The 22,766-nt window shown below is 35.5% G+C and overlaps 1 protein-coding gene across 2 annotated transcripts in view; it reads right to left on the bottom strand.

Annotated features, from left to right (window-relative positions):
- Window positions 1-1,810: 1,810 nt before the first annotated feature.
- Window positions 1,811-22,766, bottom strand: part of LOC123528692 (serine/threonine-protein kinase TBK1-like) — a 37,682-nt gene continuing 16,726 nt past the window's right edge. For both annotated transcript variants that reach the window (XM_045308619.2, XM_045308620.2), the window contains exons 7-20: window positions 20,283-20,440; window positions 19,759-19,869; window positions 17,821-18,000; window positions 16,584-16,789; window positions 16,006-16,159; window positions 15,463-15,724; window positions 14,155-14,270; window positions 13,649-13,765; window positions 11,859-11,960; window positions 11,010-11,106; window positions 9,909-10,040; window positions 6,656-6,801; window positions 5,947-6,018; window positions 1,811-2,473 (exon numbers count right to left, since the gene is read on the bottom strand). In XM_045308619.2, coding sequence (XP_045164554.2) covers window positions 2,392-2,473; window positions 5,947-6,018; window positions 6,656-6,801; window positions 9,909-10,040; window positions 11,010-11,106; window positions 11,859-11,960; window positions 13,649-13,765; window positions 14,155-14,270; window positions 15,463-15,724; window positions 16,006-16,159; window positions 16,584-16,789; window positions 17,821-18,000; window positions 19,759-19,869; window positions 20,283-20,440 — 1,935 coding nt within the window. In that variant the 3' untranslated portion in view covers window positions 1,811-2,391. The remainder of the gene's footprint in view (window positions 2,474-5,946; window positions 6,019-6,655; window positions 6,802-9,908; window positions 10,041-11,009; window positions 11,107-11,858; window positions 11,961-13,648; window positions 13,766-14,154; window positions 14,271-15,462; window positions 15,725-16,005; window positions 16,160-16,583; window positions 16,790-17,820; window positions 18,001-19,758; window positions 19,870-20,282; window positions 20,441-22,766) is intronic.

The following is a 22,766-nucleotide window of genomic DNA, read 5'->3' on the forward strand; positions in this document are numbered from 1 at the left end:
ATGGAAACAAATATTCTGACCAATTTTCATTAAGATTGGACCAAAAATTGGTCTCTTGCGATAAAACAAGCATTTTCTTAGATATGACCTAGTTTTTGACCCTAGATGACCCATGTTCAAACTCGACCTAGATTTTATCAAGGCAATCATTCTGACCAAAATTCATGAAGATCAATTGAAAAATACAGCCTCTATCACATACACAAGTTTTTTCTTTGATTTGACCAAGTGACCTAGTTTTTGACCTCAGATAACCCATATTCAAATTCGACCTAGATTTCATTAAGGCAATCATCCTGACAAAATTTCATAAAAATCAATTGAAAAAGACAGTCTCTATCGCATACACAAGATTTTTCTTTAATTTGACCTAGTGACCTAGTTTTTGATCTCAGATAACCCATATTTAAACTCGACCTAGATTTCATCAAGGCAATCACTCTGACTGAATTTCATGAAGATCAAATGAAAAATACATCCTCTATGCATAAAACTGATTATTTTCATTGCCTAGTCCTAGTATTATCCTGGATAGACCCGTTTTGAATCGGCACATAGATTATTTATCAGCAGTGCAATTTCTAACTAATTTCATGTAATACAAGTTGAACAAATACGACTTTATATTGCATACACACAGTTTTGACATTTGATATAAACCAGACCTTGTTTTAATGACCCCAGAGACCCACTTGAATTGGTCGCTAAAATCAATGCAACATCATTCTTACTCACACAACTGAACTCACATAATATCTTCTAAAACCTCGTATCGATATCGCATCATAACGTTTTTTCTGCATTGTTTGGAATAGTGACTATGTTTTGGACAATAATTTTTCAGTACGTTGATAGAACAAAAGGAATGATAAATCATCTGGGCGATTCCAGAATTATTAAATCAATATGAAAAAACAAAGAACAAAGTTTTCTTATATTGCCAGTGACTAATTTACAATGAACGCATTTGAATCGGCTTAGATTCCATCCCAACGAAAAGCATGTTGAAAGGTTATAATGTCATAAATGCTATCACTGAACATACATCTTCATCTGAACATTTTTCTTTATTCAGAAGAGTTACAATCTGTGACTTATTCTTTTATGTGTCTAGTTAGGATTCCCATTTTGGACTTTGGCTATTGTCTACATACAAAGCTGAAAATGTATGAAAGTATTTAATTTAAAAAAAAAATGTCTAAATCATGACAGAGTTTGTTCTTTGTTGACCTAGTTACCGATTTCACTGCGTAATGGATCATTTTCCCTTCGGCGATTCATCAAGTTACATGCCCTTCATGAAATTACAGACAGAACAGCCCATCCAAACCATCTAATGTTACAACGACAGACGCCACGACGGACGCCGGTCATTGACGATCGAAACTCACGACTGGCAGTTGCATCGTTTTGAGCTAAAATAACCTGAATTTTGTATAAAAAGCCAAGATGGAGGTCGTCACTAGCACCATACAGTGTCAACGTTTACCTTTTTTCATGGAAACAAACTGAAATTTCATATCCAATAAAATTGTTTTTTCATTAAAACAACTTTTCGAGAAGACTGTTTCCACAATAAATGGTTAACTCGACTTTAAAAACATTTACCAAAATATAGTTCATGAAAATTACAGTACCAAACAGTTTAATGTCATTCTTTGACCAATTACGGCCTCAGAAACCACATATTAACGACTAAGATTTCATAACAATCATCCGACAAAATTTGCATAAAAATCAATTGAGATAAGAAGTCTTTGATACAAGATTTTCTTTCAATTGACTTGACTAGTTTGATTATAATAATATAGAAGGAAATGTCAATTTTCAGCAATTTTCAAAAGGAAAACAATTTTGTCAAAACAAAAGTAAGAGTTATGGGACCCGATAGGTGAACAGGTCTTCTGGTCATTTCAACCTGTTTTGAAGTCCCAAATATAATACATTCATTTGTTTCATTAATGTTCAAGTAAAACACCAATTTAAAAAAAAATGGGAACACATTTGTCAAAACAAAGCAGAATTATGAAACTTGGTGTGTAAACTTAGTATCATGCTCTTCAATTTTTGTGTGAACTTTCAATCAAATGCATGAATAGGTTTCAGAAATATGGAAAGACATGTAAAGTTTGGGAAATGGGACAAAGGGACAAAATGATTCCTATACACCTCCAAACAAGGTTTGATATGGATATAAAAACTCATCAAGAGTATAAATCAGCATACTCATAGTGCTTAATGACAGTTAATTTGTCAGTGCACATAGTGAGGGCTACTAATTGAGGTACAGTATATCTTCTGATATATTTTATGACACCGATAACATAGTATATTTTATGAGGGTTACGGCTGAAGCTTTAGCGAGATATTTAAGCACATTGTAGGTGCCAATTACGTGTCATCCGGTTGCAGTCGTCTTTGGTCGCTGTCAAGTGAGCCCTCTATACGAAGGTTAGATGTTTCTGATAGAAACCTGCAACATAATAACATTCTTAAATACAATGTGTAAAATGTGAAGCACAAACTAAACTGATTGTAGAGTAAAAACTGTCAGGAGCACACAGTCTATTAAGAAGTAATAATTAACTAAAAGCACTACATGCCGGGACCTCCGGGACCGAGTGGTTTAGGTCTCTGACTTCGAACCACTTGCCCCTCGCCGATGGGCGTTCAAGCCTCACATGGGCATTGAATTCTTCATGTGAGGTAGCCATCCAGGTGTCAGGTCGGTTGTTCTACCGAGGTGCCCGCCCGTGACGAATAAATGCACAAAGTTTGAAAGTCGCCATATTACCTATAATTATGTCGGTGCGACGTTAAACCCGACTAAATGGCAACACATAGTTCATTCATTCAAAAGGCTTGGAATGAGATTTAATGAGCGCCTGTGAACTAGTTTAAATTCCCCAGTGTTGGTCTGGTCTTGTTTGTTTATGTTTGTTATTTGTATGGTTTTTTCGGAGAAGGCCGTCTAAATTCGTTTTCGTTACCTATGCCACGTGACTTCAGTTTGCAAATCAAACTACTTGATAACGCATTATAGATGATTATCAAAATGGAAGATTTAACAACACTCTGCCTGACTGGACGAGAGTGTCAATTTCTTTCACTCTGTTGATTGTGCTACGCTGAGTGAAATGTAGACAAAGCGTTTATCCTAAACGACGCTGTTCACAGTTTTAAAGCTAACTTTGGCTCAGTATATTTAGCAAGAATATTGATATATCTCAAAATGATAAGTAAGTTTAATAAATATGATAAAAACCTGTTCAAATACCAACATATGTCAAATTAAAGAAAGAGCTGAATACGGTCAGCATATCACATGAATAAGGGTGTGATAAGAGTCTTTTATGTAGAGAAGTGCTTTTTAAAAGATTTTCCTTGTTACTATTGTCGTCTGTATATGAAAAGGTTTCTTGCTTTTGTGACTTATTCAGATTGCATATTAAAATGAGTACTTGTTTGCTTTGATATATTTGTTATAAATTATTTAACTGATTTATTATATATGAATATTTTTATTTAGTATGGTATGCAAATATTGAACTCAGTTGAAATCTATTTTATTATATATATGCTATATAATGACTGAATCTCATTACACTGAAATGAAGGTACGCTGCATACAGTTTATCTCGTCACCTTGGCGCAAAAAGTGAATAAGTCCTTCTTTAAGTCAATGCAGTTATCCACTTCTTGCGCTGAGGTGACGATCTATGTGATATGACTACGGTCAAACTTTGTTTATGAAACAGAAATATTAAAATAATTACAATTGTATGTTTTGCTTGACCTTCACTTTTATATAGGTGACGTCATTGTCCAAATATTCATGAATAGCGAATATGCATTTGTTAAAGCGGGATCAGTTGGTCTATTTTAGAAATAAATAAAAATAAATAAAAAAAATCCTTTAATTGATTTTTTCTCATGTATTCTAATCAAACTTGATTTGTAGCATCTTTATTAGGCCCGCAGCCAACTTTGTTCAGCTGGGACATTTGACCCCTTTTAGGAGCTGCTAGAGCTAAACTAGAAATGCCTTTATACAGCGTCTCATGAACAGCTTGGTGGATCTTTGTCATACTTGGTCTGGAGCATCATTATAAAGTCCTCTTCCAAATTTATTTATATAGGAACTTGTGCCCTATTAGGGACCACTATAGCTAAAAGTAGATATCCCTTTCTTCGCATTAACCACTAAAATGTAATGGATTTTATCAAACTCGATGTGTAACAATATCGTAAGGTCTCCTGCTATTTTGTTACAAATGGGGATAGGGACCAATTTAGCTAAAAATATAAACACGTTTGATGACCTCTTCTTATGAACCGCTTCATGAACCTTCATCAAACTATTGCTGTAATTATTCGTCTAAGGATAAACGAAACAAAATTGCAACCCTACGAAACCTTTGCAAAAAATTAAAAGAGAACCATTTAAATTGTTAAAGTGCGGTGTTTAGTTTTGCAATTTGAAAAATGTTAGATGAAAGATGAATGTTAGATGAAAAATTCATAAACTTCTTTCCTTATTACAATTCGCCGACTATCATTTTTAAAGATATTTCTTGTTATAAGTGCACTCATTCGTGTTTATGAATACATGTGCCCAGCTGGTATGTGTGAATACACCTCTACATGTACCTCTCTTTCCCTTTGGGGTGCTAAACGGGCAGATGCAGCTTTTATCTATTTTTTCGTTTGCGGGGGGTGGGGGACGGGGCTTTCTTGCTGGACTTATTTCATTGTCTTTTGAATTTGATGCAATATTCGAATGTATATAAGTCCATCCTCCTCTATTCAGTCAATTATTATTCTAGGCACTGATTTACATTTCAACGTCTCCTTCTGTGACCAACTGTGATCGCTTTTCAGATGTACAGTTTTGAAAATCAATCGGTCTTGCGTGTGTTTCTAAGACAAATCTCACTGTAGCCAAGACGATAACATTCTATAAACATCCTTCCCTTGTAACTTCATCGTTTCCAAGTCATTTGTCATAATCATTATTGTTAATTGTCATTCTACTCGATTCATGAACAATGATTTAATTCATTCTGGGTCTAACAATCCATTCATCTTTCAGATAATCAAGCGAATAGTCAACAAGGATAAAAAGGCTTGACAAAGATATTTGGATCATCGATCCTCTCTCTTGTTTACTCGATAACAATCAAACGTGTTTTTAAGATATATGTTATTCGATTTATGAAGGCACAGGTGCTCCAGTAGCAGAGTTAATGACGCTGTTAATTGTAGACTTCTTGGAAATTTCTTACTTGTTAACATTATGTATATTTGAGAGAATGTGAACATTATTGAGAGAGTATGAAATTATCGCAGTCAATTAGCCGATGTAAATGTTAGGTTTGGTGAAGTTCCCTACTGAAATAACGTCTTGTTGGTGTATAATTGCGCTTCCAATACACAGAACATAATAAGACGTTGAAAACGAAATATTAACCGAGTTAATTGTATGACGTACTTCTTTTGTTTCTTCTAAAGGACAACATAATCTTACAAATGCGAAATATATGCTTATGATGTCATCATGCTTATATTAACCGGATTAAATGTAAAGGAAATAAGATTAGGATGTAAGAATTATGTTATGCATAAAAACAGTCATAAAATAATCATATGTCAGTGCTCTCACTATGTAAAAGAAATGAAGTAATTTTCATTGTAAATATTAAACAATAAAGAATAGATTAATATTTCATCAATTTACTCATATTATACCAACTTTCGAACCTAGATTGAACGAGTGTTAAAGCAAACAGCAGACTAGGTCTCACTAAATCTGTTCGCAAGAGGTAATAAATTGCACAATACCTCTCACGGCTCCTAGTAACTGTTTATGTAGATCTCTTTTGTACAGATATATTGAATGGACTCTACAGAAATATAAGAATGCATTTAAATATTTAGGACACTTACTTCTGCATAACGTCTCCGCTCTCAACGACCAATTTCTTCAACTCGTCACTATCAGTCTTCAATGATAACAATCTGTAAACACAAGGGGCTTTAACAAATATTTATGGATAACAAATGAAAAAGTTAAATGAAAAAGTTTGTTTATACAAACAATGGTACAATGGTCATAGATAAATAACAATACAATTTTCGCAAAAAATACTAGCTAATAATTATTCAGCGTTCATAACTATTGTGAAGGTATGCAAATAAAAATTGAGCCGTGCCATGAGAAAACCAACATAGTGCCTTTGCGACCAGCATGGATCCAGACCAGCCTGCGCATCCGCGCAATCTGGTCAGGATCCATACTATTCGCTAAAAGTTTCTTTAATTGCAATAGGCTTTGAAAGCAAACAGCATGGATCCTGACCAGACTGCGCGGATGCGCAGGCTGGTCTGGATCCATGCTGGTCGCAAACCCACTATGTTGGTTTTCTCATGACACGGCTCAAGTGTATCTAAAGTTACAGATACTTAAATAATGTCCAACCATAAATACTACAATTTCCATTGTTTTGTTATATATATAAAGCATGATCTTATACTAAGACATAAAAATTAGAAATGGTTTTCAATATCAAGCCCATATTATGAAGGCAATTTCCTAAAAATTCATAAGAATTATCACTTGATTGTTTATATCTCTCAACATCACATTTAAACATACTCTCTAGTTAGTTTATCAAGCAGCACTGTCCTTTGACGTTTGGGGGTTGAGCTGCCCTCTCGTCCCGAAGAATCACTTTCTGATGTCACGGACTCTTGCATATGTAACTCGGAGCGGATTGGTTCATATCCAACCTGTTCCTGCGTCTATGAAAAAAAACAACAAACAATATACCAGAATCAACTAACACTTACAGTTCAAAAAATAATTATTTCAACTTTTCAGTGTAGAAAATGTACCTAAAATTATACAGAAAATACTTCAGTTTAGTATACAACTGTGGCTGGCTTTGACGTTTTCGTGGGGTGTTTCAATAGGAAAAAAGTGTGTGTTAACAGAGAGATTCTCACACCCACGCGCTGTTAACACAAGTTTTTACATCTGTGCGTTCCGAGACAAAGCAAAACGTAAATTCAAAACAGAAGGACGTCAACGTGATCAAACAACGCTGACATTCCCGCGCATTTCAAACATATTATAACGCTGGTACATGTTTTTAAGCTTTCTTACACGATTTATGCTAAATCAGCGCATGTTCATACTGTGTTAAAACATCTACAGAATACATCGCGATACGCTGATACCCTCGCCCTCGGGATTCTGCAGATGTTATAACACGTAAAAACATGCGGTTATTCCTGCACTTTAAAATTCATGAGATAAAAAGCCTGGCCCTAATATGATAAGTTTTATATGTTTTTACCCTGTTTACAGACACAGCTAATACCATTCAAATACTGTTTAATGTAACCTACACTTCATTTGTAACATACGTGCTTTTTTATCAAAAAAGTTAGGGGCCTACGTGGTCGAAGTGGTTTAGGTCGATGACGAGAAATCACTTGCCCCTCACCAACGTGGGTGTAGAACTTTGAGGAAGCCATCCGGTTTGGTTAAAGAAGGCCGTTGGTTCTACCCAGGTACCCACTCATACCTGAAATAATGCCTGGAAGGGCATCGAGGGTTTTCCTTCAACAACAAGAGGACCATGATGGTCCTGAATCGCTCACCTGTCCCCATCCACATGAACTGAATATGCAGTCCGTTTTATTTACTAACCTATTTAGTTTTTTTTTTCTCATGAAATCCATTGAAATAAAATATGGCCTCTAGAGAGGTCGCAAGGTATTTCTATTATTTGACATAATGACCTAGTTTTTGACCGCACGTGATCCAGTTTTGAACTTGACCTAGATATCATCAAGGTGAACATTCTCACAAAAAGGTTTATCTATGTTTAGACCTAGTGACCTAGTTTTTGACGCAGTTGACCCGGTTTCAAACTTGACCTAGATATCATCAAGATAAACATTCAGACCAACTTTCATACAGATCGCATGAAAAATATGGCCTCTAGAGTGGTCACAAGGTTTTTCTATTATTTGACCTACTGACCTAGTTTTTGACCGCATGTGACACACTTTTGAACTTGACCTAAACATCATCAAGGTGAACATTCTGACCAATTTTCATGCAGATCTCATGAAAAATATGACCTCTAGAGAGGTCACAAGGTTTTTCTATTATTTGAGCTAATGACCTAGTTTTGGACCGCACGTGACCCAGTTTCAAATTTAATCTAGATATCATCAAGTTGAACATTCTGACCAATTTTCATGCAGATCCCATGAAAAGTATGGCCTCTACAGAGGTCACAAGGTTTTTCTATTATTTGACCTACTGACCTAGTTTTTGACAGCACATGACCCAGTTTCGAACCTGACCTAGATATATTCAAGATGAACACTCAGACCAATTTTCATGCAGATCCCATGAAAAATATGGCCTCTACAGAGGTCACAAGGTTTTTCTATTATTTGACCTACTGACCTAGTTTTTGACCGCACATGATCCAGTTTCGAACCTGACCTAGATACCATCAACGTGAACATTCAGACCAATTTTCATAAAGATCCCATGAAAAATATGGCCTCTAGAGAGGTCACAAGGTTTTTATCTATTTTTAAACCTACTGACCTAGTTTTGGACCGCACATGACCCAGTTTCGAATTTTAACTAGATATCATCAAGATAAACACTCTGACCAAATTTCATGAAGCTCTCATGAAAAATATGGCCTCTAGAGAGGTCACAAGGTTTTTCTATTATTTGACCTACTGACCTACTTTTTGACGACACGTGATCCACTTTTGAACTTGACCTAGATATCATCAAGGTGAACATTCTGACCAATTTTTATGAAGATCCATTCACAAGTATGGCCTCTAGAGAGGTCACAAGGTTTTTCTATTTTTAGACCTACTGACCTAGTTTTTGACCGCACGTGACCCAGTTTCGAACTTGACCTAGATATCATCAGGATGAACATTCAGACCAACTTCATACAGATCCCATGAAAAATATGGCCTCTAGAGAGGTCACATGGTTTTCTATTTTTAGACCTACTGACCTAGTTTTGGACCGCACATGACCCAGTTTCGAATTTTCACTAGATATCATCAAAATGAACATTCTGTCTAAATTTCATGAAGCTCTCATGAAAAATATGGCCTCTAAAGAGGTCACAAGGTTTTTTCATTATTTGACCTACTGACCTACTTTTTGAAGACACGTGACCCACTTTTGAATCTGAACTAGATATCATCAAGATGAACATTCTGGCAATTTTTTATGAAGATCCATTCACAAGTATGGCCACTAGAGAGGTCACAAGGTTTTTCTATTATTTGACCTACTGACCTAGTTTTTGACGGCACGTGACCTAGTTTCGAACTGGACCTAGATATTATCAAGGTGAACATTCTGACCAATTTTCATGAAGATCTTGTGAAATATATGGCCTCCAGAGAGGTCACAAGGGTTTTCTATTTTTAGACCTACTGACCTAGTTTTTGATCGCACATGACCCAGTTTCGAACTTGACCTAGATATCATCAAGGTGAACATTCTGACCAATTTTCATAAAGATCCCATGAAAAATGTGACCTCTAGAGTGGTCACAAGCAAAAGTTTACGCACGCACGCACGCACGCACGGACGACGGACGCTGCGCGATCCCAAAAGCTCACCTTGTCACTTTGTGACAGGTGAGCTAACAAAAGCTTGAAAAGCTGCCATACGACCTAAATTGTGTCAGTGTGACAAATAAATATCAAAACTAGTTCACATTTTCTCAAAGACAAAAAACACAACATGCAATTATCGAAGTCAATCATCCAAGATACAAATGTAAATGAAATAAACACATGAATTATGTAAATATACATAATACAATGTCCGTTAAATGTTGTACCTCTGCCCCTGGAGGCTGTCCACGTATATCCCCAATCGCAAGGGGTGAAATCTTCTTTCCTTTACCCTTCACTAATGTTTTCTCTAACAATTTTGTTATCCTTTCAACAATACCTCTGCATTTTTCTTCTTTCTGAAAGCATATAATGTTTTAAATCAATTCCAATTCAAAAACAATACGTCCTCAAATTTACTGACTTCATCAAATGCGGTTGACCTCTGTTGTATACCAAGCCTGAAACTTGATTACCTCCTGTCGTTTCTATTTTGTGTTTTCATCTACAGTTATCGTGCCTGTCAACAACGTGTTATAATAGGAATAGCCTGTGCACGGTCAATATGTACTTTAAAAATACTAAAACAATGAATTTGTATGAGAAAACACTGTACATGGGCGGTGACTAAGTGACGTTTTGCGCACAATTAACAGGCTTAGAACTGTGCATATGTACTTGTTCCAGATACCTTTTAGAGAGGCCGTTCTTTTAATTGTTAAAACAGATTTCAGTGAGAAACTGATGAGTTTCCACTTTTTCTATTTAATTCACTATCTATTTAATAACATGACCATTAACACGTGTCGATTATTGATGAACAAATTATGAACTCCTTTTATCATTTTACTTCTTTTCTGTTCATATCTAAGACAAGAAAATTAGTTATTGTATGTATTCCGTTAAAATTTAACATAATTGATCCATGTAAAGAATATGCATCAGATGTTTTATTTTCATTTTTATTATTTTTAGCACACGAAATCTTCTTGGTTTATTTAGGTAGTGGGCATATCACACATTTTTGTGATACGACCTTGAAAGGTACCAGAGTTTATAATGTTTTCGTGTGATATAACCATATTCGTGTGTGTAAAATACACATAGTACAAGGTCGCGGTATGGACTTGGTCACGTTAGGGGGAGAAGATGTACAGACCGTGTACTCGCCCTGTAAGCGAGCGGTCCTGGGTTTGGGCCCCGGACGGGACTGGCTGCATATTTTTCTCACCCTGTGACAACAAAAAACAGGGATCCTTTTCATGACAACAATCATCGTATCCTCCTGTAAAAAGTACTAGATTTCCTTTAATTTAACTTGTAACTACCTGTTTCAGCCGGTCGCTAAGTTGCACCAAGCTTTCTTTTACGGAAGAAATGTTTTGTTCAACTTTTTTAGTTCTTGTCAAATGTTTGGTCAGGTTTCTGAAAGTAAAAAAAGTAATTCTTCTTATCTTTGAAAAACCTATACAATAATTCACTTATCGTAATATTTATGAATGTGCTGAAGTTAAAACTCATGCAATAAACAACCACTTCTTTGGGGGCTTGTGGCTATTTTACAGCAAAATAGAAATGTTTGGTTGGGGTTTAAGTTATATCGACACGAATTGTATGTTATTGTGGAGACTTTCCGTATGGGGGAAGACTAATAACCACAAAGATTTTAAAGGAACAGGAAGGTCCAAGGTTCCACTTCGGACTTCATTTAATTCAATGGCGGCTAGCTGGCTAAAAGACAGTTGGATTGCTTCATCAGAAAGAACTCAACCACCCAAGCTAAGTTTCGAACCCACAGCCGTGATGGACAAGAACTTCGAAGTCAGCAACCTTCACCACTTGATAATGAACCCTAGTACTCACGAAGTACCACATTTTGCATTTAAGAACAAAAGTGATACCACCTGTCGAACAAATCTTTGTTGTTTTTATTTATTTTTTTTTTGACGAATGAAATTGAATATACTTGTTGTGTATACTTATATTGTAAAAGCTTTTATCATGTGAACGCGTTTCCTTTTAAACTTCTTACTCGTTCCAACCCGGCTCCTGTATTCATTTTCAATACTTTGTTCAGGACATATCTACAACTGTTATACAATAAAGGCAGACAACACCTTCATGTTCACAAACAATCAAGAAGATGCATTAAACAAATCTGTCATTTCTTGACTTACCCCATTTCCCGTTGCGTGCTTCGAAAGCAATTTTGGAGATTTTTCCTGCAATGCTCTAATGCTAGAGACCACATAAACATGGTGTATTCCTGGAGTTTCTGTCTGAAAATGAAGATAAATTGCGGCTTAATACAACAAATCATACGTTTAAATCAGAACAAAGTATTTTATTACTCGTAATTCACTCTTCGTTCTATCCATAATCTGGACAGAAAGGATCAAGATACTATCAATTTCGACGGAAACGGAATCCAGGTTAATGTGAACTGAAAACAAAGAAATATTGATGTCTCTAGAATCGATTACACGAATTTCACAGCTAAAACACGTAGCACATTTTCGTGGTCATTCTAGAAAAAATGTCTTACCAAATTACCTTGAAAACTAAAAACAGGCCAATATATTTCAGAGTAGAGGATTTTCTACGTTTTTCATTTAGCCATACAGGGATGTCTAGTCCCAACTCCCTCAAAAGACTATGTTTTTCACGAATCGGTATTTGATTAAACAATTTGATATAGTTAATCGTGGACAATTACTTAGAAATGATTTTGAAATAGGACGCTCGATTTCTCACAAGAATATTTTTCAAGCTTCTATCATGTATACAAAGGGAAATGTGATCATCCCCCTATTGGCCATTAGTTTTGAAGCATCAAAATAAAATGAACAGCATAAGTAAAGGGGTCATCCGAGGACAAATTGTGGTAGCCATTAGTTTATGAATCGGAATAATTTGAAGAAAAAAAACAAGTACTGGTAAGGGTTAACAAAATGGAGCCAGAAATACATGACATGGATATTTTTTAATTTTCCACTATATCATGTAGGGGAAAATGGCCTTTGGTCAACCTCTGTATGGAACCACCAAAATAACACTTATTTATACTAGAAACATATAAGGGAAAATACAATGCGGCAATTTTTGAAGATCGGAATGATTCGAACAATGTTGGTAGAGGGTCACCCAATGTACTTTAATTTGAATAATATTAATTGGTAAAGAGTTAACCAAGGAATATATAAATTTCTGAATACAAAAGTTTACATTCATGTAGGGAAAAGTGACCACGATTTCGGCTGTCATGTATTTTTCTGCCTTGTATTATTCTAATTGATTTAAACATAACTGGTAAAGGATCACCAAAGGAGCACTGGTATGAAATTATAAAATGTATCTTGAAATATTTTTAATAGTTTAGGCTATTCACATAAAGAGACAAGCGGCCACGTCCTCTGTTGAAATGTCTTTTATGAATCGGAATGATTTGTTTTTTCTTGGTAGCGGATCATCAAAGGGAAGAGTATAAAATTCAGGCCCGCAATTTCGCACAAAAACATTTTAATGTCCACTTACTTAAAACAAGTTCACAACAGATCATCTTGTCAACAAGTAATGTAAGGTAGATGACCACTGTAAAAGTGACTTCAACCATGACAGAGTTGTCTGTTTAAATTTTCTTAAAATGTAAAGATTGTGTTGTTTTTTTAGCAAAACCTGGCCTAATATATGTTATGCGGCGTCACTTTTTTATTTTTAATGTGGAGAAAACCCCAAGGTGCCCCCTCCTTATACTGTCTTGGTCACGGGCGAAAACCAGCGTTGGATCACTGATCTTCCGAAAGATTGAAGTCTTCTTATCAAAAAGAAGTCTATGTCTGGACTGGGCAAAAAACTAAAGCTACGTTATAAAGCTACGCAAGCTGTTTTCAAAATATCCATCAAAAAAAGCTGATTGATACCAGTTTTGTACCAAGGAAAAATACAAGTTTTATTTGCCCTGGCTTACTTTTCGCACTTATGAATGAACTGTTCATGACTATGTAAGTCGCCATATTTGCGATGTTTCACCATCGTAGCTGACACGCCTGCTATCTTACTTTTGAATGTCTCTGCTTTTGAAAGACTGAAAATAACAAAAATTTATACATTTATAGGAAAAATACAACATATAAACTGCAAGACATGTATATCATTCCAACAAAATTCATAATTCTATTTCCTTATTACTTTGCTTCATCAGTCTTTGTACAGAAACATATTTTGAAAATGTATTTAAAACTGTATCAAAGCTTACGGAATTAGGATACATTTTACATTGGGAATAAGGTTTAAAATCGACAAACCATATTTACATACAAAATACAAACGTAAAACGAGATTTTTTGAGTTCTTTAATTGTTACTTTACAACATTCTGAGAATACCTAAAGACGCATTTGTATTTTAGAGTTGAGAATACCTATTGACACATTCATATTCTACAGAGTTAAGATGTACATAAGTAAAATCTTACCAATGGTCCTCCTCCAAACAACTGTGCACATGTTTTAACCTTTCGATCTCTTGCTCCGATATACGTTTACTGAGTACACTGACATATACCTCGATCTCATTTAGGCGCGTGAATATCTGAAGATAAAGGATCTCATTAAACATCTGAAGGTTAAGGATCTCATTAATCTGAAGATAACGGAATTCATTAAAGCGTATAAATATCTAAATATAAAGGAACTCGTTAAGATGGGTAAGATAACTATACGATGATAAAGGGTCTCATTAATGCGTATAAATGTATGAAGATAAAGGATCTCATTTTGACGAAAATATATCTGAAGATTAAGTTGTACAGCGTAATAAAGTAAAACATCTCTATTTCATCAAAACAGACAAATATCTGAAGACAAAGCTTTATTTTTGAAGACAGAGAAACAAACAAAGCAATATGTTTAGCGTGTAATTAACTCTAAATTAAACACATGCCTTTATCTATCAACACCTAAGTGGGCCGTGGCCTAAAGACCTTGCTTCTGATCAAGTTTGATTAACATTCATTAAGCAGTTCATTACAAGTTATTTAAAAGGGTAAGTGACAGTCACTAAAAGCAGCTAAGCGGAATTATTTGAAAAAAAAAATGTGAGAGATGTCCATACAAGGATGCTACAGACCAAGTTTGATGATATAACATCAAGAAGTTGTTGAAAGACTTTTTTCTATTTATAGTTAATGTCTCCCTATACTGCTAATATAAATGATACTGCTTTGTTGAGGTGAACTGGCAAACGTTTAGGCATTTAGAGTGGGAAGAAGACCTAACAAGGATGCTACAGACCAAGTTTAGTGATGATCTATTAAGCGGTTCATGAGAAGTTGTTAAAAGATAAAAAGCTAACGCCAGACGACGGACGACGAACAACAGACAACGGTCACAGGCCCATCACAATAGCTCACCCTGAACCTCAGGTTTAAGTGAGCTAAAAGACAAAGAAGATGCTTCTACAAATTATGGACTTTTTAGCATACTGTAGTAAACAATCCATTACAAATACAATTTTTTCCCATTTGCTACGTGCTTTACTTTCATATCATCGGACATTTGTATGAAGAAGGACAATAAACCTGATTTGAACCGCAGTCCCACCCCACTCAAAATGTCTTTCAGCAATTTACAACTCAGCGTGATCAGAGTTTGACCATGGAGCATGTCTAGCTTCCTTGCGAACATTTCAAACGTTTTCTAAAATATGTTTGCAAATGCAGAAAGAGGCGGTACCGTCAGTCTCTGTCCATTCTTTGCTCAAACGGCAAATATTTATATCCTACCTTCTCATAAAACATATTAAGCGATTCATCCCGAAGGCATTCTAACAGCTGATTAACTGTTTCTCTCAACTGCATAGATATCCCTACTTTAGAGGACATCATTTCATCCACATGAGTCACTGAATCCAAAGTATTAAATAATGTCAATAGTAAATTAAAGGTCTTCGAGAATGACTCTTGATGCATTCTGGTTTCATCCAGTCTCTGTCGGATTTCTGGGACAATCCACTCAGAATTGCAAACAATGCCCTTGATATAACGTCTGGAAAGAGGAAAGTACATTCTTAGTCTGTAACAATATTTATAAATCCTTCAGTATGGGTGTACACGAAAATCAACTTATTTTTGTTACTCCATATCACGAATGCAGTCTAGGCCTTGTTTAGACTCTACAACATTTCTTTGTGAAGGCAGTAAGAAAATTTCCTGATGTACAATGAGCCAGTGGTTAACTCACCCACAAGCAGAGCTTAGGTCAATTTTGGTGAATGACATCAATATAAAGTAAAAAAATCGCACGATCTAAAATAAACAAAGTTTAACCTGAAAAGAAGTTCCCCTTTCGAAATGTGTTTCTGTTGTTCCAAGAAGATACCCACTGCAGTACATATCAAGTAGGCCACAGCGGCTGCTTTCTTAGAGGATTGTGCATCCAATTCCAGGTTCTCCATTGATGGATTTATCTGAGGAAAGTTTGCTAAAATAAAGCATATGAACATTTTAGCAAACACGAAAAGCAGCGCGGCCGTTTATTGATACAGGTACTGCAAAAATCACAAATGATGTCATATATGTATGAAGTTAACGGTATTCAACTTGAAAAAAATCTAACTGCACTAATTTTAAAATCGTCCGACAAGAAGTGCAGTAACAAAATAACTGCCGGTTCTCAAGATCCCGGAATAGATGCTGCATAGACTCATAAGCGTAACTTTCTGTCTCATGGGCTTGTTAATTTACTCTTTTGATACAACCACTTCCTATCTTATTGGGTAATTCAGTAGACCAATGTTCTAATAAAGCTACTAAACTCAAGATAGAGACAGTCAGTCTTGCCTTTGCAATTGAAAATGTCCCCATTTACGAGTTAACAGAGCTTACGATGAAACAAAAAAACATACGTATTGTTAACGTTTTAAGTGAATAATTTTCCATCGCGGCTCTATTAACCAAATACAATCGAGCCTTTATCACAGATTTCGGATAGGTGTGTATCTGGGCGGTCTGGTCTATAACGTCAGCCAGCTGCTTATCATGCCACAGTATCAGCTGGTTTATTGCGGGTAGTTCTGTTTCCGCTGCCAGTCTGTCTTGTAGTTTGGTGTACCTGTGAATATTCATCTTTTATATGACATTCTGAAACGGAATTTAAACTAAAGTCAATTTTCACAACCTAACACGCATGTCCCTTTTGTGACTTTCTGCGTAGTAATATTATTTGTTTTTGTTGTTCTTGTTGTTGTTATCATACCATATTTATATAGCACTCACGTTCAGTGCATACACATTCAATGATATATGATTTACAGAATACATTCCAAAATTAATAACGATTATGAATTAAATAAAAACAACTAACAATTAGATTACCCAATTATGAATGTCAAAATACAGAAATATACTCAAACAAGGCTTTTAAGAATGAAATACTTTTCTACACTGCAATACGAAGATATTACTCCAGACATAATCTATGTAAATATATACTACTCACTGTACAATGCTGATCTTCCTAGCAAGCAGAAATAATTTTTTGGTTTGGGTTTAAAGCCTTTTTCAGCAGTATTTCAGTTATGTAACGACAGGCAGTTAACCTAATCAATGTTCCTGGATTCTGTACCAGTACTAACATGTTTTCTACAGGTAACTGCCAACTTCCCCACATAAATCAGAGGTGGAGGACGAAATGAACTAAAACAAACTGTCTTCTATCAAGACGTCACGTCAAGAACTTGCAACTCACCCGGAGATCGCTCTCACGACCCCGTGATCCTTAGATCTACGCTCTCCCTATTGAGTTAGGCGGGAGGTCGCAAACAGAAATAAGGAGGATATGTCCGTATGCAAACGACAGTGCAAATCAAAATGTCTGTCTTTGAGAAATATGAACTAAGTGACGAATGACAAAATAGTTCTGACACTCTAGACCCCAGTCCATCCAAATAATCGTAAAACTATATCAAAGGCCACCATTAATAACAATTTTGAAGGACTTTATGTTTGCTCCACATTGGGAACGAGACTTTTTTAAGCGATACGTATACAATACAATGAATTGTTCGTGGAAACATAAAGTTACTGTCAAAGTTATATACAAAAATTACGCTTACGTTATGGACAAAAAAAAAACATGCTTACGTGTCGGCATTTTCAACATACAGTCGGATGTGTTGTGCTGTGCAACACGAGAATATATTCAGTGTAAGTCTGTTATCAAGTTTATGTGCCATGTTAAAAAACTGATCAAACGTCCACATCTTGCTTGCGTCAATTTCCATCAAACCAGAAAACATTTCTATCAGTTCTTGCTTCAGATAACTGCAAACAAAATGAATATGATACAATTCAGCAAAATAATTAGCTGTCTAAAATAGCGTAACAATAGACGTCCGGTCCATATAAAGCCCTTTCAATAATATAGAAACTCTGTATCTTATGGTGGCTGATTTCTGCCAGTGTCGTTTCGTTCTGTCACGTTGTATTCTTCGCTATGTCGTTTTGGCGGGGGCGCCAGAACGACAGAACGAGACAACGCCAAGAACGACACTGGCAGAAATCAGTAGCCATAGTATCTCGATATCCAAGGAAACAAATGTTTTACTCCGAGATAGCCGACAGTCGACTTTAAAATGATAGGCTACTTGGTGCAGTTGTGTTTCATTACAAGTGTTGACAGCCTCCTATAAGTTACATGTAAACATAGCACATGCACGTAATGTACATTTCGAGATTATACATCAATTTGAAAAAGCATTTTGTTCATAGTTTCTAGTTTTTGTCCGCAACGAATGAATTTGCCTTCAGTAAGGTAATTAAATATACTGACACATTGTGACGTGAATACTTGCGTGATTTCAATTTTACTTCGACTTAACCAATAAAATCTGTAAAAAGGTCCTTTGGAAGCAAAGAATGCAACCAAGAAGAATAATAACAATATGTCCAATTTGACTAAAACGGAGTGTAAATACATTCATAAAGACGGAAGTTAGGCGGGACTGGAAAAAATCTTCGAGATACCCGGAATTTTCGAGATAAGCGAGTTTGAGATGCCGGGTTTCAACTGTAATCTATTACGAAACGCATACCATGGTACTACATATTTGCTGATTTTTTATTTCTTGAAGAAAACTAGTTCCCTATAACGAACATTACTTTACTTTTTCAACATTCTAAACGTATTCATTATATCCCTACTATCTAAAACTTTAAAATGCTTTAGTTTGAACAATTAAGCGAGGTGACAATAAAACACTTCTGCAAACAAATACAAATGTATAATCATACAGAAGTTTGTAAAAATCTTTTTAAGAAACACTCTAGTCTAAGATAAAAAGAGTTTTACAAAACTCTCACACAAAGCTATACATGCATTGTTGAATTGTTTCGCAAGGGAGGTTATAGCTTTCTTTTTGCAAAGATATGGAATACAAACTGCACGTGCGTTCTAGTTAGCATAAAATAATTTTCACGAGCATGTTTATATTTTACACACTGGCGACTTACGATCGAGTGTGTTAGGTACATGTGGGGAACTGTTATTTAACTTTCGAACATGGTGGGAATAAAGAATGAGGGCTTTTGTACAACTAACTGGTTTGAAATATTTCTGTATTTGTTACTGACCGTTCTAAGACAACGTTTTGACCTCGTTGTCCAAAACGTGGCTAGAGCTGTAAGTTTAAAATGGGTCAAAACTTTACCAGCTCACTAGTACAATGATAAACATACTATCCACTGTTGTTGCATACCGTACTGTTAGTGTGCTGCATAGTTTGGGCCCAAATTAAACTCACAGCTGTATGTTATACCTCCCTTGTCGTTGTCTATACATTTTATTTTTCTATGTATTGTTGTGTATAATTATAAATGATACACACGCTGTCAATATTCTACTTTATGATTACAATTTATTTATCGTTGTTTCGCCATCTTGCTTTCATTACGAAATCATTGGAAGATTTTTTACGCGCTTAAAATCACATATGGTCTATTGACAGACGTTCGGGCGCCCCCCATGTAAATAGATTACAGATACCCTTTAGATATATAAAACAAAACATATTCTGATCATACTCTGAAAGCTGGCAAGTGTCTGGAAGTGTGTGACTCCACTCAATTTGTCCATTTAACGTTTTCTGTACACCAGATATTGCTCCAGTGGGTTTTCGTGATGTGATTAAATGCCTGCAAGGGTAAAATACTGAAAGTAAACATTCTGACTACTGTCAAAGTATGAGCTTCAGAATATTAGAATTAGCTAAAATAGTGTCTTATCAAGAATACAGGCATGAATTTGTAAGGCAACCCCGCACTGAACACGTGAATTCCCGCAAGATATATCTATTATCAAACATGAGATATTTAATGTATATGCGTATACAGATTTGGCTGCGAAAATCTTTTCTTTGTATCTCTATAAATATTTAAGTCAAGTGCAATTTTATATCTAACATCTATTATATTTATGTATACTTCCTGGTTAAAGTTGATACCTGTTTAAATAAATATCGTTCTTATCAAAAGGTTTTAAGTAAAGCTAACTAAAGACTGAGGTCATGTTCCATACATATTAACGTCACAGCGACTGAGTGACTTACATTGTAGCTGCATTGCTACGCCCGCCGTATGGCTGGAACGGCAATTGCCCCGTTACCACGTGATACAATGTGACCCCCAGACTCCAAAGGTCAACCGACGCATCAAACTCGTTTACACCTGGTCGTCGCAGTACCGCTTGCTCGTACATTTTAGGGTACTGAAAAAATATGAAGATATAAGCAATTAGAAGTTTGAGTAGACGTGCTTATTAATTTATAGCAATGAATATTACATAAATACACCAAATAAAGGGTCATTCGACACTGTATGGCTTATGGTATCTTGCCATCCGAACCCGGTCCATGACGGTTTTTCGTATCTCTCCCGCTCTGTTGTACATAACACGTAAAATAAGTGTATACGTGAAGCGTTCGTCTATTATTACAAACCACATTCCAAGTTATTGCTGCATATCATTACTTTGGTATTTTTTGAATAATTAAATAATACTTTAAATATGCAATTAACCCAATGAATTTGGGAAATAACCTTAACTTGTATGGGAAGATAAATACATGTCAAGGCCCTGGCGTATTTGTCCGTTAGCGTTTATAGATTTTATCTCTAAAACTTGGCACTTCTGCAAATAAAGCAATCTTTTAAATCATGCTAATGTAACTGCACCAGGTAAATAGATTGTCGTCTGGTTTAAGCCTCATCTTGGCTAATACCGCTGTCGGCAAAATCCGGGCAAATTATGAATCAAATATGGAAACAACCTGCTAAAATCCAGATTTCATATAATGATATGACTAATGAACCATTTTCAACGTATTCCGTTTCAACAGGAAATAATACTGCGTTGCTAGTGTGACAAGCATAGTCCTGCATGTAACATGAAACACGTCATACTATCATAAGGTTATTTTCATTGTTTTCCTTCCTAGTCTAAACAATAAAATTTATGAACAGTATTATCACCACTTCATAAACAATATCAAATACTTTCACATTTCATTATTTAAATTGTGGTTATTTCCAACAAGGAAACACTGAAAAATGTATCAAATGTCATTACATTAATGTGGCCTAGCTGGTATCTAGATTTGTTTATTGCAAACATTTTTGTGTTATGCCAGTCGTAACATTTTTTTCTCATAAAATGATTGAATTACCTAAATACGTATGCAACTTTTTTTTCAATACCTGGGAAACAATTCCTTATTTTAAGAATGAAAAAATCTTAGATATCTTTAAACAAATTTGATACAGTTTCGGTTTTCAATATAAATACAAAATTGCAAGATCAAGTTATCTGTTTGTTTCCTTTTCTAAAAAAAATAAACGGTCTCGCGAACGATTTTCGCTGGTACGCCTTTAAGTAAGAGGTCATCCCAGTATAATTCGAGTATAATGTGTGCCATACATCGCACGGTACAGACATTTGACGGTATATATCAGGTGTATATACGTCGAAAAAGATGTAGCATTTTCGTTTGATTCGCTGATGTTTCTCTACATCTTTAACAAAATGACAAAACTATAGTTAGACAAATACTGACACACTCTACAAACAAGGCAAAATGTAAACTTACAGACATACTGTACGAAAAACGCACCATTGCAGACGCTCTATAAAACTAAGGAAAACGCAAAAAGCTAAAATCATGCTCAGCAAAACAAGGGAAAAAACGTTAACATAATGTCATACTTAATACAAAAAAGGAAATAACGCAAACATAAAGTCATATTCTACCTAATATTAAAGGGAAAATACAAACCTAAAATCATACTCTACAAAACAAGAGAGAAACGCAAATCTATACTCCTCACAACAAGGGAAATAAGCACACCTAAAGTCACACTCTACGAAACAAGGGAAAACGCAAACCTAGTGTCACACTCTATACAGCAAGAGACAAGAGGGCCAAGATAGCCCTAGGGCGCTCACCTGAGTAGCACACCATAACATGGAACAACAAATGTGGCCCCGTGAGTGTAAACAAGTATTTTCTTTGATTTGACCTAGTGACCTAGTTTTTTATCCCACATGACCCAGATTCGAACTTGTCCAAAATTTCATGAAAACAAACATTCTGACAAAGTTTTGGGAAGATTGGAGCAAAAACGTGGCCTCTAGAGTATATAGACGCGTTTCCTTTGATTTGACCTAGTTACCTAGTTTTTGACCCCAGGTGACCCAGATTTAAAATCATCTAAGTATTCATAATAAACATTCTGACCAAGTAGTTTTATGACGATAGAATCATAAATGTGTCCCCTAGGGTGTAAACAAGCTTATTCTTTGATTTGACCTGGTGATCTAGCTTTTAACCCCAATTGACCCAGTTTCGAATTTGGTTAGGAATCATCAAGATAAACATTCTGACCAAAATTCATGAAGACAGGATCATAAATGTGGTCCCAAGAGTGTTAACAAACTTTTCCTTTGATTTGACCGGGTGACCTAGATTTTGATCCCATATGATCCAGTTTCGACCTTGGCCTAGAAATCATCAAGATAAACATTCTGACCAAGTTTC

The sequence above is a fragment of the Mercenaria mercenaria genome, chromosome 13 (genome assembly GCF_021730395.1).
Source record: "Mercenaria mercenaria strain notata chromosome 13, MADL_Memer_1, whole genome shotgun sequence".
NCBI classification, from domain to species: Eukaryota; Metazoa; Mollusca; class Bivalvia; order Venerida; family Veneridae; genus Mercenaria; species Mercenaria mercenaria.